Source organism: Panthera leo, chromosome B3 (genome assembly GCF_018350215.1).
Source record: "Panthera leo isolate Ple1 chromosome B3, P.leo_Ple1_pat1.1, whole genome shotgun sequence".
Classification (NCBI taxonomy): Eukaryota; Metazoa; Chordata; class Mammalia; order Carnivora; family Felidae; genus Panthera; species Panthera leo.
Genome location: NC_056684.1, coordinates 145,637,152 through 145,664,481, shown reverse-complemented (window position 1 = coordinate 145,664,481; position 27,330 = coordinate 145,637,152). Strand labels below are relative to the sequence as shown.

General features: G+C 62.9%; 2 protein-coding genes and 1 long non-coding RNA gene across 9 annotated transcripts in view; 2 read left to right on the top strand and 1 right to left on the bottom strand.

Annotated features, from left to right (window-relative positions):
• CDCA4 (cell division cycle associated 4) overlaps positions 1-5,052 on the top strand; it is a 29,992-nt gene extending 24,940 nt beyond the window's left edge. For 5 of the 7 annotated variants that reach the window (XM_042944467.1, XM_042944470.1, XM_042944472.1 and 2 more), the window contains one exon: positions 2,487-5,052. In XM_042944467.1, the coding sequence (XP_042800401.1) occupies positions 2,493-3,176 (684 nt within the window). In that variant the 5' untranslated portion in view covers positions 2,487-2,492 and the 3' untranslated portion in view covers positions 3,177-5,052. Of the gene's footprint in view, positions 1-1,743; positions 2,337-2,486 lie in introns of those variants that run through there. The other 2 variants (XM_042944469.1, XM_042944468.1) reach the window with 2 other exon arrangements.
• Positions 5,053-10,030: 4,978 nt separating this feature from the next.
• On the bottom strand, positions 10,031-17,117 carry CLBA1 (clathrin binding box of aftiphilin containing 1). The gene is made up of 5 exons (XM_042944465.1): positions 16,356-17,117; positions 14,654-14,799; positions 12,983-13,112; positions 11,797-11,910; positions 10,031-10,834 (listed from the first exon to the last, which is right to left on the bottom strand). Exons 1-5 carry the CDS (start codon positions 16,803-16,805, stop codon positions 10,670-10,672), a joined length of 1,005 nt encoding a protein of 334 aa, XP_042800399.1. The 5' UTR covers positions 16,806-17,117; the 3' UTR covers positions 10,031-10,669.
• Positions 17,118-17,337: 220 nt separating this feature from the next.
• Positions 17,338-18,683, top strand: LOC122221472. Its single transcript, XR_006203241.1, has 2 exons — positions 17,338-17,648; positions 17,874-18,683. It is a non-coding gene; the product is annotated as an uncharacterized LOC122221472 (long non-coding RNA).
• Positions 18,684-27,330: the final 8,647 nt, after the last annotated feature.

Genomic DNA, 27,330 nt, shown 5'->3' with positions numbered 1-27,330 from the left:
AATGGCATCCGGGGGTGGGCAGGGGAGCTCTCACACTCATTGCCACTGCAGACCCAACAGGAAGAGATGCCCCTTGCACACCGGTACTACCTGTTAGTGTCCCAGCAGGAGAAAAGAAGGTTTCCTCCTTCCCCAGCAACTGCCCAGCCAATGAGAGATGGTTGCAGCCCAGCCAATGAGAGGCCGTCCCAGCTCAGCCAATGAGAGATGGTCACAGCTCAGCCAATGAGAGGCCTCTATACTTCGAATTCCCAGTTTATTCCAATAGACTTTTTTTACAATAGCCCCATTCCCTAACCTCTCCTACCCCCCCCCCATTAAAAAAAAAATACCAACTGAAATTTTGTTATTCCCAAATACGCCCATCTTTTGCTGGTGAAATAACTGGCAGGGTTTTTTTTTGTTTTGTTTTTTGTTTGTTTGTTTTGTTTTGAGAAAGCGTGTGCAAGCAAGAGAAGGGCAGAGAGAGAGGGACTATTAGGCTACATGCCCAGCACAGAGCCTGACTTGGGGGCTCAATCTCACGAGCGGAGCCAAGATCAAGAGTCAGGCCTTTGGGACGCCTGGGTGGCTTAGTCGGTTGGGCATCTGACGTCGGTTCTGGTCGTGATCTCACGGTTGGTGGGTTTGAGCCTCGCGTCAGGCTCTGTGCTGACAACTCAGAGCCTGCAGCCTGCTTCGGATTCTGTGTCTCCCTCTCTCTTTGCCTCTCCCCCGCTCACGCACGCTCTCTCAAAAATAAGTAAACATTAAAAAAGAGAGACCCTTAACTAGTTGAGCCACCCAGGTGTCCTGGAAGTTTTATTTTTAAAGTTAACAGGACAAGCAAGCTTTTTCAAAGCCATAGGCAAATCCAACAAAGGAGAGTAAGGAGGTAGTTTGGAGGAAAGGAGAAGGAGGAGAAAAGCGGGAGTTCAGGGTGGTGACTTTCTCATTGCCTGAGTGGCACGGGTGCTCAGGTCCTTGTGGGGGAGGCAGTGGGCTTATTTCCCTGCAGGGCCTGTAAGTGGTGATTCTTCCTGGGATCGGACAGTGAGTGGTCCTGGCTCCCCCTTCCAGCCTCTCCGTTTTAGTGAGTTTGTCTTTGTTTTCTCAGCTGGTTGCTACAGGGAAGGGTTGGGGTCCTGGATGGATCTAGCGACCGTCCTCAACATACGGTCTTTCGGAGCAGGTATGAATAAGGGCTCTCTCTGGGCGGTTCCTGCTGTGATGTGTGTCTAGCACGGTCTGCGGCCGCTGTTGACCGTCCCGGCGAGGCTGGCCCCGAGTCCAGCCTGGGCGTGAGAGGCCCCTGCTGGACCGACAGCTCACAAACTCATCTCTCGGGCTTGCAGAGGACCCCTGAGGAGAGGGAGGTGGGCCCCCAGGGAGCCGGGTGCTCGATGTGGCGCCTTGAGCTCTGCCAGCTGTGGGTCTCTGCTCCCGGCTGCCCCCGTGGTGGTGCTCACCCTTGCCGTGCAGGGCCAGCAGGAGAGGCAGCCCAGAGTCCTGGTGGTAACTCGGGCCACTTGAGTGAGTTTTGTTGGGCCCTGAATCAAATCGGTTGTCATGCAGGTTTGGGATTTTAGAGTTGGTTGAAAAGAGAACTAAAAGTTAAACGTGGGGGGCGGGGGGCACCTGGCTGGCTCGCTTGGTTAAGCATCCGACTCTTGATTTCGGCTCAGGTCACGATCTCGCGGTTTGTGAGTTCGAGCCCCACTTTGCGCTCTGCACTGACAGCACAGAGCCTGCTTGCCGATTCTGTCTCCCCCTCTCTCTCTCTCTGCCCCCTCCCCTGCTCCCAGTCCTCTCTTTCGAAGAAAAAAAAAGCCGAAGAGATACAGTGGTTTGCCACAGAGGAACCCTGGACACTTAATCCTCCCGCCCCCTCACAGGTTATCTTGTAGTTTGACCTAATCTTACATTGATCCTCAGTGTACTCATCAATTCTAAGTAAGTGACTTTTACAAAAGTGATGAGAGAAAAAACTTGTGTAAAAGTGGTATTTGCCGCCACAACAAAAACCTTGAATCCTGTCCCACCAGCAGTGAGTGAAACCTCTTTCATGTGTTTTGGTGGTAAACGCTTTAATTCACTGGTTTACAAACCGCTGATTCAAGTCAGTGTGAGCCAGGTGCTGTGGAGGAAATGGTAGAGAGTTTCAGAGACTGTGGGTAAGTCCGACCTGTTTGCTGCTCTGGGAAAAGTAGTCTGGGGGGGCGATAAGCTAGGGTTACTTAGTGTTTTAGGCTTTTTATTTGGGAGTAATTGTAGACACGCAGGCCCTCGGGGCGAAATGATCCGGAGGTGCACCTTCTGGCCGTTTAAAGAGGGTGCCGGGCGTGGCCGTGCTGCAGGTACCTAAGGACGCTCACGGAGGAGGGAAGGGGTGGCCGCGGCAGCCCCCGCCCGAACCCCCACCTTTGACGACTGCAGACTGAGTCGGGGCGGGGGGTGTCTCGGGGGGACTGGAACGTGCTAATCGGGGCCCGCCTCGCTCTCCGCAGGGCAGGATGTTCGCACGAGGGTTGAAGAGGAAGAGCGCCGAGGACGCGGAGGACGCGGACGGGGGCGTGGCGGGCGTTCCGGCCGCGCCCTCCTACACCCTGCAGCGGCAGTCGCTCTTGGACATGTCCCTCGTCAAGCTCCAGCTGTGCCACATGCTGGTCGAGCCCAACCTCTGCCGCTCGGTCCTCATAGCCAACACGGTCCGGCAGATCCAGGAAGAGATGACCCAGGACGGGACCTGGCGGGTGGTGGCGCCCCAGGCCGCAGGGCGGGCGCCCCTGGACCGCCTCGTCTCCACGGAGATCCTGTGCCGCTCGGGGCGGGAGCAGGAGGGCGAGGGAGACGGCCCCCTGCCAGACCCGGCCCCGGGACAGGCCCCGAGGCGCCCGCAGAGCAGCCCCTGGGGACTGGACGGCTCCCGGGAGGGCAGAGGGGGCTTTCAGAAGTCGCTGGATCACATATTTGAGACGCTGGAGAATAAAACCCCCGGGTCCGTGGAAGAGCTGTTTTCGGACGTGGACAGCTCCTACTACGACCTGGACGCGGTGCTGACCGGCATGGTGGGCGGCGCCCCCGCCGGCCCCGGGCTCCCGGCCTTCGCCCCCGCGGCCGCCGCGCCCCCCAGTTCCACCTGCAGGTCGGATCTGGGGGAGCTGGAGCACGCGGTGGAGATCCTGGTGGAGACCTGAGAGGGCAGCCGGCCCCGGTGGGACTCGTGGCGGAGGGGCCCCTGCGGCCTCCGGAGCGCGTGGCCTGGGCGTCGGCGGGCTCGGCCCCTGGTGTGTCTGCGACGGGGAGAACATTCCAGAACAGCATCCCGTTGCCCTGTGCCCTCTGTCCTCCTCCAGCAGGCTGGGCGGTTTCCTTCGGGCTAGCCATCCGAGCCGGCCTGACGCCCGCCGGCGCCCCGGGTGCCGGCCCCTCTGCCCTCCGTCCCGCCAGAGCTCTGTGCAGGGCCCGTCCCGGGCTCGGTGTCCAGCCTGGTGTAATTTGAGATAGGTGACGTTTTTTAAATTAAGTTTTATATGTTTGGGGCAATATTTTGTCTTAAGATCTATTTTTTAAACGTTTTATACTTTTATCTTTTTAGATTTTGTCAGCTATTCAAAGTATATTTTTCCTATAAACATTTTCTGCTGCTACATTAGGAACTTACAACCTGAACAGTTGCAGTTGGTGTATTTCATTGTTTAAGGTTTAGATAAGGACTTTGTTTCGGGTGGAACTTCGGGCGGCTCCGTGTAGCGCACGTGTGTCATGAATTTCCACTTCACGTCGGTGCGAACCTTCTCCACGTGCTCGTCGGGCGGAGCAGTGCCTCTTGGTCTCCAGTGTCCTTACCGGCTCCGCTGCGGCTGTGTCTTCGTTAGAATCACATGCGGATTCTGGGGGGTTTATTTATGCCTATTTATATGTAAGTGTTGGAGAAGGGCCCATCCTGTCCACCGGAGATCTTGGGGCGGGGTCTCAGGTGGTGCCTTCAGAGGATCCGACCCTCGCGGCCCCTCCCGTGCGGTGCTCCCAGCGCGACCGGGCTTTCCCTGTGTCCCGCCGCTGTCGAGAGTCCCCCCATGGTGTGAACATTAAACAAGGGGAACCTCGCTCAAAGGGAGTCAGGAGGCCAGAAGGGGGCTTCCGCGCCGCACCTGCGGACGTCGAGAATTGCTGGTCACAGACCCTACAGGAGACCCCTGAACGGGAAGGAGTCAGTGCCAGCCCCCACGGGAAAAGATGCACATTTGCTCTCCCACCAGAAGCCGACGGCCCGCGACCACTCAGCCAGAGAGAAGCCCTCGTCACCCTGGACCCCGCTTCTCTCCAGTGGACTTTGGTTCAGAGCAGCCCTCCCGGCTCCCTCCTTTGTCCGTAAGTGACGTTCCTCCCGTTGGTTGCTTGGGCTTGCCTGTGGTTCTCCCATAGCGTGTTTCTCCCAGGTCACAATTCTGTTATTCCTGAATAAACCTAGTTTGCTGGTAGAATAACCGACGTTTATTTTAAGGTCAACAGTAGCCACACTGGTGTGCACGGAGTCTGCCGCGTGCCAGGTGACACTAGTGCTGGGACAGAACCGTCAGGTTAAGTCAGGTTAAGTCCAGAACTAAGGAAGTCTGGACTCCTGCCCGTGTGGCTTCTCAGTCCCGAGGGCAGTTGATGGTGGGGTTGGTGGGGCGGTGCCACTTAAGTGGGCTCTGGTGTACCGTGTGTGCACCCCTGAACCTGCCCTGGCCACGGGGAGCGCCCAGACCTTCTGTGTTGTTTTCACTAGTTTACAAGTAAGACTGCGCTCACCCCGTCCCACCCCTGCCCGGTTGCTGTTTCTCATGCTTTTTCTTCCTTACCCAGCCCTTAGCCAAAAAGGTTTGTTTTCTCTCATGCGTAGGACCATTCTTTAGTATCAGTCGTGTATACATCACTTTATTAAACAATTATCCAACAAACAAGATGGAAGTGTGTTTATTATCTGCTTCGTCGTGCCACAGCATAATCCTTGAGTGGATCTTTTTCGGCTGGGTTACCTATTTCGCTTGTGTTAAATATGTGCTAAATACGAGGTGGAGCGTTTCCACCTTGCTGAGCAGACGGGCTTCTGGTTCAGCACCCCTCCTCTCTCCCAGTCCCCCGGCAGGAGCAAGGGCAGCGCCCTTGGAGGAGCCAGTGGTGGGATGCGACATCCCACGGGTTGCTGTTGCCTTCCGATTTTGAAAGTACTTTTGCCTCGTGGAAAATAGAGTGTATGTGTTTTATAACCAATAAACCTGAAGCAATGTGACAATTAGTAAGGGAACTGCGTTTAGAATGGAGTCAGGAGGCCAGCAGGGGGAGTTCTCACGCCCACCGTTCCTTGCCCACTGCAGACCCAATGGGAAGAATTGCGCCTTGCTCATGGATACTGCGGTACTCTCCCAGCAGGAGGAAGGGAGATTTCCTCCTCCCCTGGCAACAGCCCAGCCAATGAGAGACCGCCCCAGCTGAGCCCTGGAGAGATGGTCATAGCCCAGCAAATGAGAGACTGTCCCAGCTCAGCCAATGAGAAACCTCAATACTTCCCACTTTATACTTGCCAGTTTACTCCAATGGACTTTTTGCTTACAACAGTCCCTCCCACCCGCCACTCCTCTATAAAATAGCATCCTCCCCTTCGCGGGGTTTGCTTTTGGCTCTGGGGGAGAGCTTGCTTGTGTTGTACTGAAATTCTGTTATTCCCAGGTAGATCCATCTTTTGCTGATAAAATAACTGGCAGTTTTATTTTTAAGGTTAACTAGTATTTTTGTGTCTTTATAGCATTTTTTTTTTAACGTTTATTTTTGAGCGAGAGAGACAGAGAGTGAGCAGGGGAGGGGCAAGAGAGAGAGGGAGACAGACAATCCGAAGCAGGCTACGGGCTCTGAGCTGTCAGCACAGAGCCCGACGTGGGGCTTGAACCCACAAACTGAGATCATGACCTGAGCCGAAGTCAGACGTTCAACCTACCGAGCCACCCAGGCGCCCCTGTATCATTTCTTTATTTTTCGGTCTTGGTAGTAGTTGCAGTGTCTGTCTTCCCAGCTTTCGAAAGTGTGGCATTTTCTGAAAATGTGGACCATGGTGCACTCCAGGGGAGGAGCCAAGCCGGGCCTTCGGGGCCCCCACCTCACTGACAGCTAACCCTGAACTCCCAGCTCTTACCAGCGCCCTTTCCCCTTTGCTCTTCTGATGGTCTCCCAGCTGCCGCTCTCGTTCCAGAGGCTCCCTCCTGGTGCTTGGTGGCCTGGCTGTCCTGGGCAGGGCCAAGTGGGGGGCGGGGGGGGGTGCTAGCCCTCGGTCATCCCAGTCATGCTGGTGGACACCCCGACTCCCCTAGAAGCACCTGAGCTTCTCCGCCGAGGAGCAGAGGCAGGTGGCTGGTTGCTGAGGACGGACCTAACGTAAATGCAGGACTCAGGCCCTGTAAGCGCCAGTGTGGACATGGTCACGTGTTTTATAACCGTTGCAGAAGGAAGGTGTGGGGACCGCAGCGCGCTCAGGCTGCTGTGTTCACCCCACCTGTCCGTGCAGCTCTGCGCTCTGGGTCAGGGAGGTCGTCATCAGCACCAAGACACCGGATGCAGGACAGCCCATCCTCGCAGGGAGAGCAGGAAAACAAGGAGAGGAGCCTGGGTCCACAGTGGCCCCCAGCAGCTGCCGGGCACCCCGAGTCAGTGGCCTGTGGCCTGACGCGCCCTCATGCAGGGGGTGCCTCTTGACCCTGTGTCCCAGGATTCACCTACCCCAAGGTCAGGGGTGGGGCAATATCAGGGGCCTGGCCTAGTTCTGTAGCCGGAGCCTGTGTGCCCAAAGCCCAGGCCTCATGGTGAGGACGGAGATGTGGGTGAGCTCCTTGCCCCATGGCCATGCTGTGGGGGCCGCCCAGTGGGTACGGAGGTCACCCTGGGGAGCGTGCACACATGTGCATGCAGTGTGTGTGTGTGCACGTGTGTGTGCCTGTTGGGCGAGGCACACGGGGTGATTCCCTGGGGGTGGTTTAGGGTTTGCTTTTCTGTCCTGGACTGTTGTTCGTGTCCCCCAGATTCATATGTTGAAGCCTAACCCTTGGTGTGATGGTGTCAGGAGGGGCCTCTGGGAGGTGCTTTCCTGCTGCCCCCCGCCCCCCTGCCCTGGAGGCACACGGTGAAGGGGTGAAGTCGGCTGGCCGTGAACCAGGGCAGCCCCGCGCGTCTCCAGCCTCCAGCCCTGTGGGAAGGAACTGTTCTAGCGCCCGAGCCGCTGAGACGCAGCTGAGACACGGTGTCACCCCTGGCACCTGCCCGTCCCGTAGGACACCTCCCGCCCGTCTGGTCCCCGCGTCGCAGAAGCCGCCTGCATCCTGCGCTTGGGGCCCAGAGCCCGGGCCTCGGCCCCGTCTTCCTTCGTGCGGACAGCACACTCTGGGGGGCTCGGCGGTGGGGGGGCGGGGGGCCACGGGAGTCTCAGAGGAAGCGGAGGAAGGCCTTCCTGGAGGACAGGACGCACCCTCGAGTCGGGGGGCCGGCGGCCTCTGTGCCTGTTGCCAGTGGCGACCGGTTGCCACCTTTGTTCTCTGCTTTTTCCTCAAAGACTCTTAGAGCAGATGTGAGATGTTGAAACATCTTGCCGGTGAATACATCCTAGACCTCAGAACCGCAACCCCGTGTGGCGGTGAGGAGACAGACACTAATTCCTTCACACCAGCCACCGCAACGCGGAGCTCCGTCACTGGGGTGCCGCGTGCACCTGAACTGCGGGGACCGATTGGTGGCGGTTCGCGCGGGAAGGGACCGGCGCCGCTCTGCCCGGCTCGGGTCTGGCAGTGGAGCGCGGGGTCGGAGAGGGTCTGTCCTGCTGGCTGGCGGGGGAGGGGGGGGTGTTGCCGGTCACCTCCTGTGTGTCCGCGTCGAGCACGGGCCTTGGCTCCAGTCGTCGCCGCTCCCCGTTTGGGTGGCTTCTGCTCTCATGTCCGTTCTTTGAGCCTACAGCTCTCTCTCTGGCACCTTGACGTGACAGCCCGGCCGGTGGCTCTTACGCTGGCCTCGTTCCCTGATGCGCGCGCGCACGATGGCCGTCCCCTCCAAGCTGTCCCTCCCGCCGCCCCGTTTGGGTGCCGCACCTCCATCCTCATTCAGTTTAACCTGAGGAGCCCGCCCGCGTCCTCCGTGTGGGAAAGTTCTTGGCCATTAAATCCTCGAATATCTCTCCCCTTTGGCTCCGGCTCCTGGTCCGCCCCACAGACCCCGGACACTCGGTTCTGTCTTCCTCCCCACTCTGGTCTCCGTCCTGCCCGCATGTTTCCCGGTGACCCGTCTTCGCTGGGCCCTCCTGCAGAAGGACTCACCCTCGAGGTCACGGCCTTCACTTCTGGCATCTCCATTGTTCCGTTTGATCATTCCCACGTCTTCCGCGTGGGGCCCGCTTTTCCGCTGGATCCCCACCTCTTCTTATTTTCCGGTCTTTGGCTTTGCCCACCTGGGCCCTCTCTGCTTCTGCTCCCGTTGACTGGGGATCAGGGTTTTGTTGCATTTGGATCGTCTTGCGAGGTTTTCCCGAGTACCGGGCGTTTGGATGAGGGGAGCAGAGACTGGAATGTCTCACAGTTAGCCGGACAGGTTCCTGGCGGGGCGTGTCCTCCTCACCCGACGTTCGGCTGGGTCTGGGCCCCGTGGCAGCTCGGTGAGTGTCGCCCGGGCCTCGAGGTGGCAACAGGGCAGCACTGGTGAGGCGCTGGCCGTCAGCCTGTTTCCGAGCCGGGCCGCCATGACCTCAGATCACCAGAGGCTCCCTCTGCCCCCGTCCCAGGTCCATCCACCCTGCTGCTCTTCCTGGCCCTGGTGGACCACCCTCGCCCAGGGCAAGGGCCCGGCCCCGCCACTCCTCCCAGAGGGGTCTCTCGGTTTCCGGCCCCCACTTCTGAGAGGCTGGCTTCTACTTGGGGGTTTTCTGCAGGCTGTCCCCCCCTTACACCCACTCTTACCATTGCGAGCCCTCCGCGAGGGCTGAGAGCCGCAGACCTACTGGGTGCTGGCCCTCGAGACCCCAGACTCCGCCAGCAGGCCGGGTCAGCCACCCCAGGGTCCTGCCCCGCCCCTGGGGGCACTGAATTTAATTAACGTAGGCTCCTATGTGTCCTCGGCTCTGTGATTATTTTGAACCCTGACTGTGTAGCTAACGGGGCGTGTTCTGGTCAGGGTGACAGTGGCAGCCTCTTGGGATGGGTGTCCCTGAGTCAGGGGACCGGTCCGCACTGACCCTCCCGGTTCACTAGGCCCCCAGCTTGAGCAGACTGGCCAGACATCAGGACAGGGAACCAGAGCCAAACTTAGTGTCTGCTTGCACGTGGACCGAGGGACAGGGACAGCCCTCCCTCTGGCTCAGGGAGCCGGACGCTGGGCTGGCTGGGGCCCAGGGGCGGTCACTTTTCTGAGGTCTGTGAGGCGCTGGCTTACCGGCAGCGGGGCGGGGGGCAGCCATGGGGGGTTCAGTGCCCGCGTCTGAGAGGGACTCTGGGTGGCAGGAGGCAGGACACAGAATGGCCTATTTTAGTTTTCAGGTCTGACTTTAACCAGAGGCCGGAGATGACGGCAGGGCCCCAGGAGGCCCCAAGGTGGTTCTGCCCTTTGGTGAAAGCAGTGTGAGAACACTTGTGCCTTTTTCTGGCTGAAAATAAAAAATCAGGGCAGATTCCCAGACATATGGCACTAAAAAGAAACAAAACTGTTACCCCTTAACATGAACCTCAAAACCACATGCAGTCTGGCGGAGGGTGGCCAAGGACCCACTGTGCTGGTCCTCCCCGTGACAGGTGACATCTGCCGGTCAGTGTGTCCCCACAGCGTCACTCTTTGGGTCTGACACCTGGGTTGACGGAGCTGGCATCTGAGGCCAGCCCCCTGTTGTGGTCTCCCGGCCACAAGGGTGGCCTTGGAGGGACAGAAAGGTCTTCTCTGCCAGCCTGGGGTCCCCAGGCCTCTGCAGAGGGACGGGGCCGGGGCTTCCGGGCAGGCACAGGCTGAGATGACAGGACTCTGGCAACAGACCCACACAGCAGATGAATCAGCGAGAACATGGGCTTATCCAGGCCATTTTATTTAATAAAATTTTACAAAACTCAGTGCCTCCGCCAGAACCAGAGAACGCTCGCTTGCTCGGGGTTGGAGAGCAGGGCCGACGCAGAGAGAGGCCGCTGGATGGCAGTGGTCCAGGTGAGCACTCACGGGGCTCTGGGGAGACCACGGCTTGGCTTTCCTGCCGCGTGGGCCCTGCCCAAGGTGCGCCCGAAACACACTCAGGGCTTCCTGGGCGCCGGGACGGCTGTCTCCTGGTGACACCCCCCACCGAGAGCCAGGCCAGCCCGGTGCGCCCCCCGCAGTGCTATGCCGGCAGCCAGACCTGGGGTCCCTCACCAGGCAGAGAACCCCAAGTGCCACCCGGGTTCATGTGAGGCCGGGGCGGAGCTCCTGGGGGGCGCAGGGCGCCTCCTTCCCGTTGGGGACAGCTCTGCAGAAGGACATACTCCTAAAGCGGTCAGACCCCAGCGTGCGCCAGTAGGAGCGGGAGTGGTTTGCACAGGGATCCCAGGAAACCGACTTGGGGTTTGAGAAACTCCCCCACAAAATAGTTCTGGTTTCCAGTAGCAAACTGAGCCAGTAAGAAAATGTAAACTTTCTCATAAAAATACCAAGGACTCCCGTCTTAGCAAACGTTACTATTAAACAAGGTCATTTTTAGGTTACGTGGACTGAAAATCTTCTTTTTCCGTGGAACTGGGATGTACTGGCCGCTGCTGCGTAAGGGGGTCTTCAGAAAGAGGCTCCACGCGGTCAGGCTCCCCTGTCTGCCGCCGGAGGGCCCCGAGAGCTGGCGTGGGAGGAGGGGCACCGTCAGGGTGTGGAAGGGCCAGTGGACCCGCTGTCCCCGGGGCCGGCCTGCTGCGCCCCGCCCCGCGGGGCTTTCTCTCCTGTCCTCATGAGGTCAACGTGAACGCGCACGGGACACCGCCGACAGCTCCCTGGCTTCCCGCAGAGCAAATGGGGCACCACGCCGGGAAGACGGCCAGGCTGTGTGCCGGGGCCAGGGCCACATGGGGCCTCCTCGACCCGAGTGATTCTACGACCCCAGCCCGTGGCCCCCCCCCCCAAGCAGCCGTGGGCCCGTTTCCTACAAGGGGTCACAAGGCCCTTGTGCTGTGTGTCGGGCCCTTCCCGCCCGTTTCCCGCAGCATCTGTGAACCTCCCCCTGCACCTGCTGCGGACGTGTGGGCTACTGTGAGTGGTGCCGCTGCGGAAGCTTCTATGTCTTGCTGCTGTAAGATGGTCCCTGCCTCCTGCCCTGTGGCATTTTCCAAAGAGCAGGTCGACCAGCGTGCTTGGGCGTTGCTGCAGATGGCCCGTGCGACCAGGCGACAGGGCCCTCTCCCGCGCTCCATCCTGCCCTCCCAGCGTCCGCGCAGCAGCCCGGCCCTCCCCAGCACGCACTGTCCCCCGTGTGCCGCTGCCCGCCTGGGGCCGGGGGCCTGCCGAGCCGACCCCACCGGTGCCCCAGCTCCTGGTACCGGAGGAGAGCAGAGGCGCCCTCACTCCCAGGAAAGGCTTAGCCCCGCCCCCCCCCCCAACCCACTGCCCAGTGGAGCCTGGCCGTCCTGTGGTTTCCCTGTGGCCACCCGCCGCCCTCCAGTTCCCCTGGGAGACCTGCCCCCACCGGCCACACCTGCCCAGACTGTGGGAACGCGACTTTCTCTAAGTCCGCGGCACTTAGGCGGGAAGTGCCAACACACACCCACGAGGCCAGCACGGCCCACGGCCTGTCCAGGGGCGGCTCACCTGAGTGTGGACCAGGGCCCTGCAGGGCTGCGCACAGACGGTGCGCACACCTAGTTCTTCAGGCTCTTGGAGGTCGGAACATTCCAGAATGTGACCCAGGTCTCCAGAAAGGTTCTAGTGAGACAAACCAGTGTCAGCCAGCGAGAAGGAAGCTAAAAGGCTACTTTGCTCTTTCTCTTTGGTAACTCAGAGCCCTCTGGCACAGTGCACTGGAATACTGCGACATGGTGACTTGGTCCCCATCCTGCTGGCACCCGGCCCAGGGCCACCCTATCCCTCCAGGACTGCAGGGCCCCTCCACCTCCTCAAGTCAAGTCTTTCGCCACCTCCAGGGTGAGCCCCCAGCCCTGGAGCTGTCCCACCTCGGAGCCTCCGGTTCAGGAGGCCGCCCCCTTCCCCGGCTTCCTGGCCGCTTTCCTCGCACGAACACAGCACCAGGGTGGCCTCGGGGCCCCTCGCTTCCCTCCTGGCCGGCCCCACGAGGCCCCTCGGCCAGGGCAGCCTCCGGTCCCAAGGCCCTGTCTTCGCTGAGACCTGCGAGCCCCTTTTAGGTTTCCCGCGTTTGAACATTTTCATAACACGTAAAAACGGAAAGACATCTCTGCCCACTCTGTTGCCAAAAGATTGCTCTTGCTGCGATTTGCGTCTTGGCTCACTCGCAGCCGGCCCTCCCACTGCAGCCCAGGCGTTGCCAGCCCCTCCCCTGCCACCCCTCTGCTCCAGCTTTGCTGGCTCCCAGCTCAGGTGCGAGGGCCCCACCTGGTGGCTAACCTCACACCTCTGCCTGCTGCGCTCAGGCCGCAGCTCTAGCCCCCTCCTCCACCCTCCCCTCCTCAAGGGGAGCCCCCCACCTTAACCCGCCTGCCGCCCCCCCCCCACCATGCTGTGTGTGTCATCGCCTTCTGCCACAGCCCCTCCTCACTGCGCGACAAGGGCTGGGCCGCGCGGGGACATCCGTCAGCCTGGCGCAGGGCAGGTGCCTAATGCCAAAGAACTGACCCATCTCGCCCCTTCCCTACCTGCGTTCCACGCTCCCCCCACCGTGCTGGAAACCAGTGAGTCTTCTCTCCCACCTGCTGTTTCCTGACAACAAGGTCCCCTACCCCCGGCCGTGGCCTCAGGATGGCCTGCCAGGTCGCTGCGGAGCCCGGCTGCACCCCCGGAGTCACAGCTACACCCGCATCACCTTCCGGGCAGCATCCATTCCGAGAACAAGCAACAAGTTTTCCTGGCACCGGGACTCGCTCCAGAGCCATCGGGAAGTGGATGTGCTATCTGTGTTCTGAAGAGCTCCCCAGAGCCTCCTGGACTCAGAACTGGAAAAGAAATGCATTAATTAAATTAATTGAAAGGTAACGAGAAAGTCTTCAGAGAAAAAAAGGGGCAGTGGACCTTTGAAAATCCTGAGAGCAGAGTGTCCCCTGCAGAAACACCAGGCCGTGTCACCGGGCATTTATTCAGCTAACACCTGCTACCCCGGGGACACCCGGCATGCCTTCCCTCCTCTCCTGCTTTATTTCTCCCCTGAGAGCACACCCCTGGCTCTGTCTGACTTCTCGTCACGACTCAGTGTCTCCTCCAAGCGGTGGAAGCTCCTAGAGCCTGGTGCTCCTCTGGTTTTGTTCCTCAGCAGCTGGGGGACCACGAGCGGCACTGGGTGCCACAGAGACACTCGAAAACCAGGGGCAGAGCGATGCTCAGAGGACGAACCCCTGGGTGTCTCTCACGCACCGTCCACGGTCACGAGCCATCCCCCCACCACGTGCCGTGCACGATTTCTAGCCCCCCCTTCAACCACGTGCCGTCCCCGGTTGCTGGCCCAGCTCCCACGAGGCAAGGGGAGGTGTGCCCACGGAGAACCACAGCAGGGGCAGTTACACCAAGTGCCCACATCATTCCCAAGTAGTCCTCTTGCTCGCACACCCCAAGGTACCCCCTGCCTTCCATCCCACAACCGGGCCCAGCCCCGCCAGACCTGGCCCCCGGGACCACCCACCCTCTGGGTGTCTGAGGCTCATGCTGCCACCTGAGGCCCCTCTACCTGCCTGCTGGCCCAGACCACACCTCGGGGAAGCACCACGTCTGCAGGGCGTACGGCCCTCTGGGCCATGGTGGTCACAGCCCTCTGGGCCTCGGGCCTCTGTCCCCAGGCCTCTGCGGGGGCTTCCCCGGGGCGGGGGGGCAGCCACCGGCTTGGACCCCAGGAGTAGCCTGTCTGCAGAGCTCCCTCTCTGACAAAGAGGCATGGAGGGGCCAGGGGAGCCAGCTCCCGCCGACCTTCACCTCCTGCCGTGGCCTTGGCCCAGTGGACCTCAAACTTTCCCACCGGGACACACCACCCACTGAGCGGCCCTCGTCCCTCTGTCAGTCCCAGTGGAAGCGCGTCTTAGGCAACGGCCGTCTGCAAACAGCCGCATGGTGACTCCTTTAGGAAGCCGGTCCCCAGGGCGGCCAGCCTCCCGCTCCGCACCAGATGCACACAGGCTGTCAGGAACGTCCCTCCAGGGCGCTGGGCTGTTTTCTTGGGGGCCCAGGACCATTCGGTCAGGTCACCCAGGAGGCCCCTGTGCTCACGGCCCAGGCCCCCGTCCTTTCCGCACCCCCAGCATGTGCAGGGAGGCACCAGGAGCTGGCACTCGCCGGCCCGCCTTGCCCCGGGTGAGCTGATGGGGGTGGAGGGGGCCACACGTGGGTCTGAGAGAAGGGACCGTGGCCAGAGCGTCAACCCACACGCCCCTCTGTCCGTGAGGGCCCCATGGCCCCAAGGTTGTGGGGACTTCAGGAGAGACGGGCTCCCGATAAAGGTCCACTTTGTCAACCAGAAGCATAAATGTTAGTTGCGATTTAAGTTCATTACCACAGTATGTGTCCAGGTCCACAGCCAGGTTTTCCCTCACTGCTCATTTCTAAGATGCGGCCTAAGGGGGAGACACCTTCAGTTGCCTGCTGGACTGGTACTTCCTGAAAAGCAAACCTGAAAACATCCTCATAGCTGAGAATGAGCTGAAAAGAAGAGAGAAACACATGGACGTTAGAAGAGATACATTACAGGGTGCCCGGGTGGCTCAGTCGGTTAAGTATCTGACTTTAGCTCAGGTCATGATCTCACGGATCGTGAGTTCGAGTCCCACATCGGGCTCCACACTGATGGTGCAGAGTCTGCTTGGAATTCTCTCTCTCTGCCCCTTCCGTGTTCTCTCTCTAAAAAATAAATTAACAACAACAAAAAAAAAGACTAGAAAAAATACATTACATCACCTTATACCAAATACATAATTTTGGCGTAAATGAAATGTGTAATGATTGTACCATTACTGTTACCAAAACAGGACACGCTTGTTCCCATGGGGTGTGGGACAGCGAGATTAGGGCACAACACTCAAGCTTCGTCAGACACCTGAGAAAGAGGCACTCATAACAATGTGTTTCCCGCATGTTAACTGGCTGGGAAATCTACCCGCACGACAGTAATGTGGCATTTCCTGGGAGATGATCTGAGGTTGGAAAGGTCAGGGCGTGAAGCCCTGAAATGAGGGCTGTCTGAAGTCCAGCAGGAAGTGACAGGTGTGCACGCTGGGAGGCTGGGGGCGAGGGCGGGGGTGCAAGCCAACAGGGCCGGGAACCCAGAGAGCTGTTGGAGATGTGCGCGTGCACGGTGTATATATTGAGGTCAGTGGGGTGGTTTTCTGCATTCACCTAGCGTCTCCTGCAAAGCTCACACTATCCTCAGATTGTTCCCTGACCTATTAATCACGCTGGAACACAAGTCCTGTTTCCAACACAAGTGGTGAGCAGAGCGGGCCCCATGCACAAAGGGGCCCGTCAGAGGCTGGGGAGAGCCCAGCTGCTCGGGAAACACACAGCTCGTCCCTAGAACCAGTGGAACCTTTCCTCTGGTCCCTTCTTCATCTTACTCCCTCTGTTCTCGTGGAATCCAGGGTTAGCCCTTGGGAAGAGACCGTAGAGGAAGAGAAGCCAGGGGCGGAAGAGGAAAACAAGAAAAAGCCGCATGAGAGGCAGTCACAGAAAAGGTAGACCTGGTGGTCAGGTCGGGAAGGGCAGAGCAGGGCGCCCAGGGGATGAGGCCTGGGCTCTCCGGGCCATCCCCAGCACCCGATCGTCACACAGACTGCAAATGACCCTTGGTGATGCTGTCTAAACAGGCAGACTGACAGCTGAGACAAAAAACTCTCTCCCAAGTGCCCGACCTGAGGCCAGGAAAGCACAGCCGGGTTGAGGGCAGTCGGATGCTGGAGGCCTAAGGAGGGGACGGTGGGCACAGGGCTCGTAGAGGCCTCAGGAGGGGAGGCAAGGCGAGGCCGATGTGCCCGACCCCGGACAGGTGGGCACAGAAAGCGGCCCAGTTCCCGAGTCCCCCCAGGCGCGGTCCCCTTCTGCAGCCTCGTTCCTTCCCTGTGTCAGGAGGCCAGCCAGCCAAGGACGAAGGCCAAGAGAGAAACCGGCCTCCTGTCTGGCCAGCCCACTGAAGCTGGAGGCCGGCGGCGTGTAGAGGGCTCGCTGTGCCACACTGCGGCGGACACGGGGACTGGCAGAAATACCTCGGAGGCGGAGGTGCCGGGGGTCCCGGCGGCCCAAGGCCTGCCCCGCTGAGGCTGGCCAGAACCCTGCTCCTTTGGAGTGGAGGCCGCGCTCTGCAGCCCGCGTCCCGCGTGTCTGTCCCGGAGTTCAAAGGGTTGGGAGAAGTGTGGAGACTTGGCTGAAGATTCCTGAAAGCCTTCGAACTCCCCCCAGGCGCTGCTGTGCTCCCCAGGGTCCGGAGTGCTGACCGTGCAGGCGGAAACGCCGTCGCCGCCCCCGGAGGTCCTGGGGGCGCTCCTCATGCACTGCGCCCCGGCTCCTCTCCGCCTCCCGGGCGCCGGGCTGGCCCCGCTGTCTCTAGAGGCCCGGTAGAGGGACACCTCGCCCGCTCCCTCGTTGCCCGCGCGCGGAGACCCGCAGACAGGGGGCGCGTGACCGGGCCCTGCCCCCCGCAGCCGCTGGCCCTGCATTTCGGCGCCGCCGGGCCCGCATAGACGCCGCGGGGAGACACCCACACCGCCGTGCCGGGGCTGCCCAGCGCTGCACCGGGCGGCGGCCGGGGGCCGCCGGGGCCTCCTCGGCAGCGCGGGAGGCCTGCTGTGTGGCCAGGGTCGCTGTGGGACCGACACAAGCCGCCCGGGGGCAGGGGCCGGAGCCGCGGCCCGGCTTCCTCCTGCACGCGCCCGGGCGGCCGGTCCAGCGCAGCGGCGTGTCCCGGAGCACAGCAGTCCCCGAGAGCGGGGGCGGCGCGGGGCCCTGGGTCCCCGCGAGGGTCCGGCCTGCAGCCCACCTCGGCCGCTCCGCCGCCTCTGCCTGCGCGCTCGGCGGCCGTCCGTCGTCCCCACGCCCGCCCGTTGCCTGGCAACGGAACGCGCCAGCCCCCGCGCCGGGCGCCCGCCGTCGTGACGTCACCGCCCCGCCCGGCCGCCGCTGCGCCTGCGCCGTGTCCGCCCGGCCCCTGGCCTCCCACGAGGAGGGTCCTCGGTTCGGTGGGAGCGGCGGGGCGTCTCTGGTGCCCCCGATTCCGGACCCGCGGGGGTGTCGTCTCCACCGCCCGGCCGACCCCCGAATCCCAGAGCCTAGCTCCTCCAGCGTGAGGGCGCGTGGGGATCCGCCGCCTGCGGGCCGGAAGAGCGACGCCAACACCGGGCACAGCAGGCCCAGTGTGGGGCCTGGACAGCCTGCCCCTCCTGCTGCCTCCCGCCCCGGGGCAGGGGCACCGAGGGGCCAGCTTGGCCCTCCCGCCAGCCCCTCCCAGGCAGGCCAGGCCGGTCCCCATCTGACCCCACCCCAGGCTCATGACACCCACCTTGGTGAGTCAGCTTGACTCCAGCCTCCCCAGCGCCATCATCAGATGCCTGAGCTTCACCGCGCTCCCCAGTCCCCCTCCCCGCTCACGTTTCTCTACCCTGTGACCTCCTTGGGCCCTGTCCTGTTTGCATGAGTCGCCCGCTCTCCCTGGTCCTTCCCGGCCTAGCTATTGAAGTTTTAATTCTGAAAATTACCAGATGAGATCATACCTGACCTCTGGGCTGCAGCCTCCTGTCCCCTCCCTTCCCCTGAGCCAGCAATGCAGTGTGCATGCGATGCAGTCAGACTGCCCAGCTCTGGACAGACACCTACCTGATGACCCTGCGAGAACGTGACCAGATGCCAGCTCTTCTGCCTCGACGTCACCCCGGGGACAATGTCGATCCCAGGCACTCCTGCTGCGTACCCACTGCGTGGACCCCCCTCATCCATTGTCCTTGCCGTGCTCGTAGTCCAGGCAACTGGAAAGGGGTAGGAGAAGTGGTGCCGTCATGTACAGGTGGGGAAACTGAGGCCCAGGCCCAAAGACCTGAGTGAGAAGTGTTGCTGGGGCTGGGACCAGCTCTTCTAAGCTCAGCAGTTTCCCGCACCCTGTGTGGACCTCAGTGAAGACTGAGGAAGGCACAGTGAGCTTCAGGGTGCAGGCGGGCTGGTCTGCATTCCCCGGCGTGGTAGCTGAATAACGCCTCCCGCGGGTGTGCACGTCCTGATGCCCAGAGCCTGTGAATCTGGGACCTTACGAGGCACAAGGGACTTTACAGACACGATTACATTCAGGCTTTTGAGATGGGGAGATAGTCCTGGATCATGCTGTTGAGGCCGACGTCCTTACAAGTAGGAAGCAGGAGGGTCGGAGTCTGAGAAAATGGAGAGACAGAAGCAGAGGCCAGAATGACGCAGGGCTATAAACCCAGGGATGTGGGCAGCCTCTCGAAGCTGAATGGGACCAGGAAGTTGGACCTCCCCTGAACCCCCCAGGAGGACCGCAGTCCCACCGAGGCCTGGAACCATTAGGGAATAAATGCAGGTTGGTTTAAGCCACTGTGTGGTTATTTTATCCAGCAGTCATGGGAGACTAATATATCCGCTGACCCCTGGCTACTAAAAAGGTGCTGCCTTGGGGGAGCCAAGACTCCGAGGAGGTGGCAAAGGGCACTCGCCATTGGGTGCTCGGCGGTGGGGGAGGGGGGTGCAACCCAGGTGCTGACAGGTGGCCCCTGGCTACTCAGGCCAGTGTCCAGGCAGGCCGGGCATGAGACGTGGGGGCACAGGCTGAGGGCCAGGCCTCCAGCTGGGTGGGTGGGGCAGGCTTCTGTTCAAGTTTCAAAGGCTCACCTGCTGGGGAGACTGGTCAGAGGGAGCGTAGTGCCTTTAAAGTAGGTGTGCAGGAGACACAAGCAGGACTCCCTGGAGGGTAGCGGAGGGATTGGGTGCAGTGTGGTCAGGAGGAAGAGCCTGTGTGGCCCCCCCACCTCCTCTCGGACACCTCCGTCCGCCCCTGATCTCCAGCCCCGCTGAACAGGAGTGGTGGACAGCTTCTCCACCACCAAGCTAAGCCTCAGGAGGAAGGGGCCAGCCTCCGCTTGGCCCGGAGCCCACGGTATCGTGTGCCTCGCAGCACTGCCTGGTGAAGATGGGGAGGTGTCCCTTGCCCCCGGAAGCACCTGGGTGTCCTGCTTCTCTGGGGTTCTTGGACCTCAAGGAGGCCACCTGCCCCCAGGCCTGGAGCAGGCACTCAGCTTGCGGGAGACTGAGGCAGTTAGAGGCCAGGGGTCAGCAGACCCGAAGCTCCCCTGCTCCCACCTATATCAGGACCGGATGGGGGGTGGGCAGATGGTGGCCGACAGGGTCCTAGATGTCCCACCACCCAGTCGTGCCTCTTGGGCTGGGCCGGGCCAGGGCAGGGACAACGGCAGAGCTATTTTTGTTTATGGCACTGCGGCAGCCGCAAAGAGACATCAATCATTGATGTTCTGGGCCTCCCTGCCCACCAGAGAGGCTCGGAGAGCAGCCAGCCAGGAGGAGCGAACTCTGCTGAGGGGCTAAGCCTGTGGAGCCGGCAGCCACGACTCCTCATCCCGGCCCCACCGGTGCCCAGCATCCTAGGCTCTGGTTCCCAGGTACGCAGCCTCGGGAGGCTGCGGGCAAGCCTGAGAACCCTGACTGGCAGGCTAGGGCCAGGGCCGAGGCGTGGCCCCCAGTGTCCCCGGTGTGGTGGTCCCAGGGAGGAGGTGGAGCCCGTGTGGCCAGCAGGAGAGAGCGTGGGGCACTGCAGAACCACCACGTCCCCCGCCACCCCGACCCTCAGATGGTGGGGGCTGCATCTGGGCCGGGGGTGGCTATGAGTTGAGCCCGAGACGCCGTGCTTGTGGGAGGACAGCAATTTCTGAGCTGTGTCCAACTGCCGGGCCTTCCCCAGCAGGGCATCGGTCCCCAACGGGGCCATCAGGACGGGGCGGTAGCTGGGCGTGACGACAGCAGCTCCTGGCAGCAGCTCAGGGCTCTGCGGCAGGCTCACAGCCAGGCTTTGGCTGGGGGGCAGGGACAGGAGGGGAATGGGGGGGGCGGCAAGGCTGTGCCTGGGCAGCGTCCTCCCCTCTCTCCCCTGTGATCCTGGGGCCAGGCTGGGGCTTCTGAGGCGTCAGCAGGTGGGAGGAGGGACTGGGCCCAGGGAAGTGGGGCCCAGTCGGGCTGGCCCTGGGTGGGTGAGGGCCAGTGTGTGGGCCATCTCCCTGTCTGCAGGGGCAGCTCGCCATCACTGGTGCACACAGCTGAGGGGCCAGGCCCTCCTAGAGGTGAAGTGGGGCCCACGGGGGGCCCAGGGGAGTGTGAGGGGGTGAGCATAACAGGTGAAGTCCGCTCTCTGCTGAGAGCAGGCAGGAGAGGGGAGGGGGAAGCCTCTGGAGCAGGGGTGTCCTGTCCACCCCCACCCTGAATCTGGGGCCCTGAGCCAATGCCGAGCCAACTCCCTTGCTGCAGAGTGAGCAAGGCCCGAGGGTGACAGTGTAAGCCACCCAGCCCCCACCAAGGCCAAGGGCAGAAGTGGCCCCAGTCTCCCCCAGGCCCTGGCCAGTCAGGGGTCCCAAGGACCACCCGCCTGCAGAGGGGCTAGCTGGGGGCCAAGTGGGACCCTCCTCCTGGCCTCTGCTTAGGCAGGGCAGCCCCCTGGCCTCCCCACCCAGGGCCCCGTCATCCCCTCCCCCACACAGCTGGTAGGAGCCACCATAGCCCCACATGCATCGTGCTGGATAATCAGGACATGTCACATGGAACGAGACCGCCTCATTTGGACAGGGACCCAGGGTCCACACGACTTTACCAAGGTCACTCACCCAATGGAGCGGGGGAACACAGAGCTGGGTCTGTACCCCAAGGTCCCTGATTATTCAAGACCGCTCCCTTGTTCCCAGGCCCCCACAGCCAGACTCACATACGCAGACAGGCAGGCAGCCTGAGATCCCGACAGATCTGGACGGATGCTGGACACACTAGGGACGCAAACGGCACTCCCTCCCTGCACCCATGAGCGACAGGGCAGGGCAGGACCTCGGGAAGAGAGGAGAGCACAGGGTCCCTGGCTCCAGGGCAATGCCGCCCAGCCCAGGACCAAGCACCGGGGCGAGAAAGGTGAGACCCACGGCCCGGGGTCTGCACCTGAGGGACAGGGCTGTGCCCCACTGTGGCATGGGCTCGATGGATGGGAGGCTGCCAGAGCCTCTTCCCAGAAGCGACGTGCGTGCCCGTGTGACCCGCTGCTGGAAGGCTGCCCAGCTGCGGCCTGGCTAGCGGGAACGGGCGCGCATGAGCCATCCTGCTGGGCAGGCTCACCTGGGCCCCACTGGCTGGGTGAGTCCGGAGTAGAGTGCACGCGCACGTGTCTGTGTTCTGTCGTGCACATCTGGGCACGTGGGCCCGAACGGGTACATGCGTGTATGTGCGGGCGTGTGCCCGTCTCTGTGCACAGGGACATATCAAGTAGATCCGTGACTGTGTATTAGTGTGAGTACGCTTGTCATCTCGACACGTGTGTGTGTGTGTGTGTGTGCGTGTGCCCGTCCACCTGTCTGTCCCGGCACCACCAGCACCATTCCTAGGAAGCCCGCAGGAATGGTCCTCCTTGGTGGCAGCTATGCTTCTCTGGGTCTGTGCTGGCCCAGGCCCCCCAGCCCCAGCCCCAGCAGGACCCACACCTCTGAGGCGCCCTTCCCCAGGTCTACGTCAGGCTGGACTGCAGCTCCCTTCCCTACTCGGTGGGAACAGAATTCTCCTGGGCCTCTCCACTCCCTGCTTGTTCGCCGAGGAGAGCCTCCTCCTGCACAACGCCAAGCTGGAGCCCGGGCCAGCGCGCAGCCGACCCCACTCCAGTCTTCAGCAGGCCCCCTGCAGGCTTCTGGAACATCCTGGGTCCTTGTCTCCTTCCTCATGTTGCTGCTCTGGCCCAGCCCCCACTGTCTTGCAGAGCTTCTGACTTGCAGCAGTGTCCCCAGGGACAACCCCCCCCCCCCCCCCGCCCCTCGTCCCAGCCCCTGGTGGTCTTTTCAAAGCTCTCTGACCAGTCTTGCTGCCCCCTGCCCCACGGCACCTGATTCTCAGCCCTGTGAGCTAGCCTGGGCTCTCCTACCCTGTCCTGCGCACACACTACTCCGGGCTCTGGACTGAACTTCCCGCACTCCTGACGTCCTAGCTTAGACTGACCCCTTGGGAGCCTGCCAGGAACCCCTCCCCATGCACCCCCAACACCGTGCTAGCCGGCAGAGCACATCTCTAGACCGGGAGCCCCCAGGGCAGGGCCAGTGAGGCCACAACACACGCCCCTCGCCTCTATGGCCCCCAGGGCGCCCCGCCCCCCAGCTGAAATGTCCTTCTCTGGGCTGGGAGGTAAGACTGCGGGGCGCGGGTCCAGTCCGGGAGCCTAGGCGCGGCGTGTGGAGCCCCCTCCCTGGCAGGGGCCCAGAGTCCACTGTCTGGACCCAGAAAGGCCAGCTGAGGGCGCGGGGCCGGCCCGCCGCAGGGGTCGGGACCGGCGGCTGGACGCGGGAGGGGCGGCGGCGGGGTCCCGGGGGGCGTGGCCGGGCCGGGAGGGGGCGAGGCCTTGCGGGCTGCAGCCAATGGGCTGGATGGGGCGGGGGCGGGGCAGGGTCCGGGCGGCCGCGGGGTCCCGGGGGGCGGGGCCTGGCGGGCTGCAGCCAATGGGCTGAATGAGGCGCGGGCGGGGCGGGGCGGGGCGGGGTCCGGGCGGCAGCGGGGTCCCGGGGCGCCGGCTCCGTCCGCAGTCAGAGGCTCGCGGCCCGCGGCAGCGCCAGCCAGCGGAGGCAGAGCGCGGCGCCCGCCGGCTACCCGGCCGCCCGCGCGCCGGAGCCGAGACCAGCGACTGGACGCGACGGGCCGCCGCCGGCCCGCACCGCCCGGCCGCCGCGATGTGCGACTGTTTCCACATGGTGCTGCCCACCTGGCCCGGAGCCCCCAGCAGCGGTGCGCCTCCTCTCCGCCTGCAGCCCGCTCCCCTCGGGAGGGTGGGCTCCGCGCGGGGCCGCGCGCCGGGCGGGTCGGGGTGGGGCGCCTCGGGGACCGGCCCGGGCTCTCGCGCGCGGTCCTGCGCCTCGGGCTGCTTCCCTCCTGCTGCCTCTCTCCTGCCTCTCTCCGTCTCTGCCGCTCACTCCGTCTCTCCGGGTCGCTCGCTGACTCATCCCTACCACTCACTCTGTCGCTCCCCGCCTCGGTCACTCACTATCCCTGTCTGTCTTTTCCGTTCTGCCACTGTCCCCCTGCTCTAACCCTCTGGGACGTCGTCTTGTCCCTAGAGGCGGCCGCCGGGGAGGGCCGCACGCGTGAGTGGGGGCCGTGGGTGACCAGGCGTGGGGAGCTGCTGTCAGGCTTGCCCTCTGACCTGCTCTGGGAAGAGCAGCCTGGCTGGACCCCGAGTCAGGGCTGTTGGCCTTGGTCCAGAGTCCCATGCTGGGCTGGGTCCACAGTGTGTGGCCTCTGTGTGGCTTGGTCACCGGCTAGGTGGTGGCAATGAGGGGGCTAGACCCGAGGTCTGAGGCTTGGTGAGGGGCCTGAGTGGGGTCAGAGATCAGGCCACAGAGTAGCCCAGTGCTGGGCAAGGGAAGGCAGGTGTTGCCCATGGGGCAGTTCCCACTCCCCACGCCTCTGGCCACAGAATGGGAACTAGGAGCTCTTTGTTACCTGTCTGTCCCCGCACTAGGTCTGGTTCCAGAGGTTGCCTGTCTCAGCGTCTTGCAGGGCAGGGTGGGGTGAGGCAGGGGCAGTTCCTGCAGCTCTGGGTCAGTGGTGCGGCAGCCACACCCAGGACATCTGGCCAGTTGCCATCTAGGGGGGGCTGGGGCCATGCTGCAATGGTGCAGGCCGGTCCCCACCGCTCGGGGTCACAGAGGTCGATGATGACAGTGGTGTGCTGAGACAGAAGGGCTCTGGGGGCCCCTTGGCTTAGGCACACCCCTCCAGCTGCAGCAGGAGCCCCCATGGGCCCTTCTGATAAACACGGCTGACCTCCTGTTTGGGCCCCCCTTGTCTGGGGGACAATGATGGCCCCCGGCCCCCTCGTCCTGACTGTGGCCCCAGCCCACATCCTGGGGATCTGCTGCATCACAGGGAAGGAGGGGCCATTGCCCTGCCTCCAGCATTCCACACTGGCCTCTGCCACCCCCCGACCCCCGCCGGCCCTTCCCCCCCCCCCCCCCCCCCCCCCCCAGCTCACAGGCTACCCAGAGGCTCCCAAGATGCAGGGTCTAAGGCCATCTCATCCGCCCTCCTGCCTTGAAAAGGCCTGTTCGGGCACCCCTCCCCAGCCGAGATCTCCATTCTCTGCTTTGACCTGGTGGTTCCCTGGCCACCCCTCACATCCCGCCTACAAACCCCTCTGCTCTTAGGGAATGAGGCCAGTGGTTCTCGTGGGGCATTAGTAGGAGACCTACTGGATCGGAGCCCCTGGGGGTTCTGTCTGCTGTGCAGATGGCCAGGCCCTCCCCCACCCTTCGCAGAAGCTAGGGAACGAGCATCCCTGATAAGGCCCCCTGGGGGCTGGTCCACGTCTTTCCAGCTGCAATTCCTTCCCAGCTGGCCAGAGGTGGACAGGTCTTGCTCTGCCCTCGTCTTTCTGCCCAGTCCAAACCTGCCCTTTCTGGCCAGTCACGCTAGGTCCTCTGAAGACCCCTCCCAGAGCCTGCGTGCACGTCTAACCCTCAGCCTGGAGAAGGAAGCCAACCACGTCCAGCCTGCAACCGGAGGCTGCCCCCTTGTGGCTGTGCCAGGAACACGCCGCTCAGGGATCCGCCCAGGCTCGGGGCGCCTCTGCCAGTCCGAGGCAGCTGGCCCCCAGCTCCTTCCAGGCCCCTTCCCCTATTCCCGTGTGGGGAGGGGGCTCCACCTGGCTGCACTGCCCCCACACGGGGCATCAACGGCTTCGCCCTGTGATGGGCACCAGCTGTCACATCCCTTCCTATCCCGGGGACGGCCAGTTTCTTCCCAAGGTAGAGCTGGGTCCCGGGCAACTAGACTGACAGGGAGTGCCCTACTCCTGGCCTGGGCCCGCCCCCCCACCATGCCCACCCTGAGAAGCCCCCACCAGGTCCAGGGAGGCCTTGCTTATAGTGACACACCATGAGGGGGATGGTCTGGGTGGTCTCTTCTTGGTGGGGGGCCGTGGTAATGCAGGGGTCCTTCCCAAGAGCGTTGCAATGTGGGGCGTCCCTGTGGTGGCCTCTGCACGGCCCTGGGCTTGGGGCTCCCAGGAGCCGTGGGCAGTGCCTTATATCTGTGAACGGGAGTGGCCACAGCTGTCCGCAGCAGAGGCTGGGCAGAGGGCTGTGTGGCCAGGGAGGCCGAGTGCCAGCGCCGGTGGCTAGCGTGTCTATGCTGTCCGCACTCATGGCTTTGCCCTGGGTTGTCCGCACCGGCACAGGGCTGCGCTCCCATTTTGCAGACAGGGACACTGAGTCTGGGAGCGACGAGGCCGAGCCCCACACCCCCCCGGAGCCTCTCTGCCTCTACGGGGGCCAGAGAGGCCACACCACACTCTCAGTGCAGTGATGTCTGGCAGGTGCTGGCTCTGCCCTACCCCCCAGGCAGTGCTCTCCAGTGCCCCCCTCCAGCCTAAAGTGTCCCTGGCAGGGGCGGGCACCAAGGAGGAGGCAGCAGAGGTCATCCTAGGCTGGGGTACCGACCCTCCCTGAGCTTTAACGGGCGGATTTTCTAAGCCACCACTGGTGGTGGCAGATGTGTTCCTGACGGCACCCTAGCTCTTCTCCCTGCGGAAAACTGAGGCCACACAGCCTGCTCCTGCCCCAAGGTCTCAGGAAAGTGGGTGGGGGAGGGCCCAGCTGTGCTAGGAGGGTCCCATGCCCCAAGGCCCCCTGCCTCCCCTGCGTCCCCACTCCACTGGGGCTCACTGTGGTGGGGCAGTGAGCCCGTGGCAGGAACGCTCTCATGGCCTTCCCTCCCTCTGGCTGGTCTCTTCCATCCCTGGCTGGGCTAGGAGCTGCCTCTTCCAGGTAGCCCCCTGGCTTGCCGGGCCCACCCCCCACTCCCTTGCAGATTCCAACCCTCTCTGTGTCCTTTCCCCCTTGACTGCCCTTTGCTGAAGGCTTCTGGGTTTCAGGTTCAGCCTGGGGCGGGCTGCCTGGGGGTGGGGAGCAGAGGTGTCTGGGAGAGGAAAGCAAGCAGGCAGGAGGGCCGTCCCCGTGGGACGAGATGGGGCCAGGCAGGAGGGGGGACACCCCTGCCCTGGGATGGCATCGGGCCCGTCTCCAGATAGCTTTCTGGAGGGACGCGGCACCCACATCACCGCCAGGGGACTGATGGACCTGTGGGCAGAGAGCCAGGGGTAGAGGCTGGCTGGCGGGCTCCCGGGCCCTGCTGGGTCTGGGGTGGGAATCCTGACGGGGGTCTGCGAGCTGCACCGCCGCCTGCCCCCTCCCCCTCCCCCCTCCCCCCTCCCCCTCCTCCCCGCCCCCCCCCCCCCCCCCCCCACCTGGACACATCGCCGGGTGTGGGTGTCAGAAAGGAGCAGCCGGGGATGGGACTTTGTGGGGTCCTCGTCTGGGCCTCACCTCCCTGTCAGCACCCCCTGCTGCTTGAGGGGCCTCCCGAGCCAGGAGGCTAGTGGGCAGGAGACCCCATTTGGCCAAGTCATGCCCCCTCTGTTTGGGGCTCAAGCCCCCTGCCGGCTGCCGCTCTGAGTGGGGTCAGCCTTGGGCGACCTGCGCCAGGCTCTGGTGCTCTGCCCCCTCCTGTGTCCTACGTCCTACGTCCTACGTCCTGTTGACACCCTTGTTCCCTGGATCGGCGTGGGCCCCTCCCAGGTGGGGAAGAGGATGGCCTCCTCCCCGGGCTCCCTGCCTGGCAGGCCTTACTCCTGGGTGGCACCAGCACCTCGGGGGTCTTCTGTGACACGCCCCGCTAGGAACGCCGTGCCTGGGCCTGGCCTCCTCCCCCGTCGCCCTGCCCGGCCCTGGACAGCAGCTGAGCTCCCACGGTGGCTCTGAGTGGGAGCCCAGGGTGCAGGTGGCTTTAACCACCTGTGTGGTGGGCATCAGCACACGTGTGCTGGGCAGCCTGGCCCTCAGGACCCGTGCTGCCGCAGCTCATCAGACCCCCTTCAGCTGCCCTAGCACCTGCCTGGCCGCGGGGGGCCGGCAGCGGGGGGCCGGCAGGCGGGCAGGGCCT

Excerpts from the sequence above, each read along its gene's own strand:
- CLBA1 (XM_042944465.1), bottom strand. The coding sequence starts at position 16,805 with ATGCAGGGCCAGCGGCTGCGGGGGGCAGGGCCCGGTCACGCGCCCCCT. Across the intron at positions 13,113-14,653 it reads GGACCTGGACACATACTGTG|TTCTGAGTCCAGGAGGCTCT; the intron begins GTAATGAACTTA and ends TTTCTTTTCCAG. Across the intron at positions 11,911-12,982 it reads GAATGGATGCTGCCCGGAAG|AACCTTTCTGGAGACCTGGG; the intron begins GTGATGCGGGTG and ends TTGTCTCACTAG.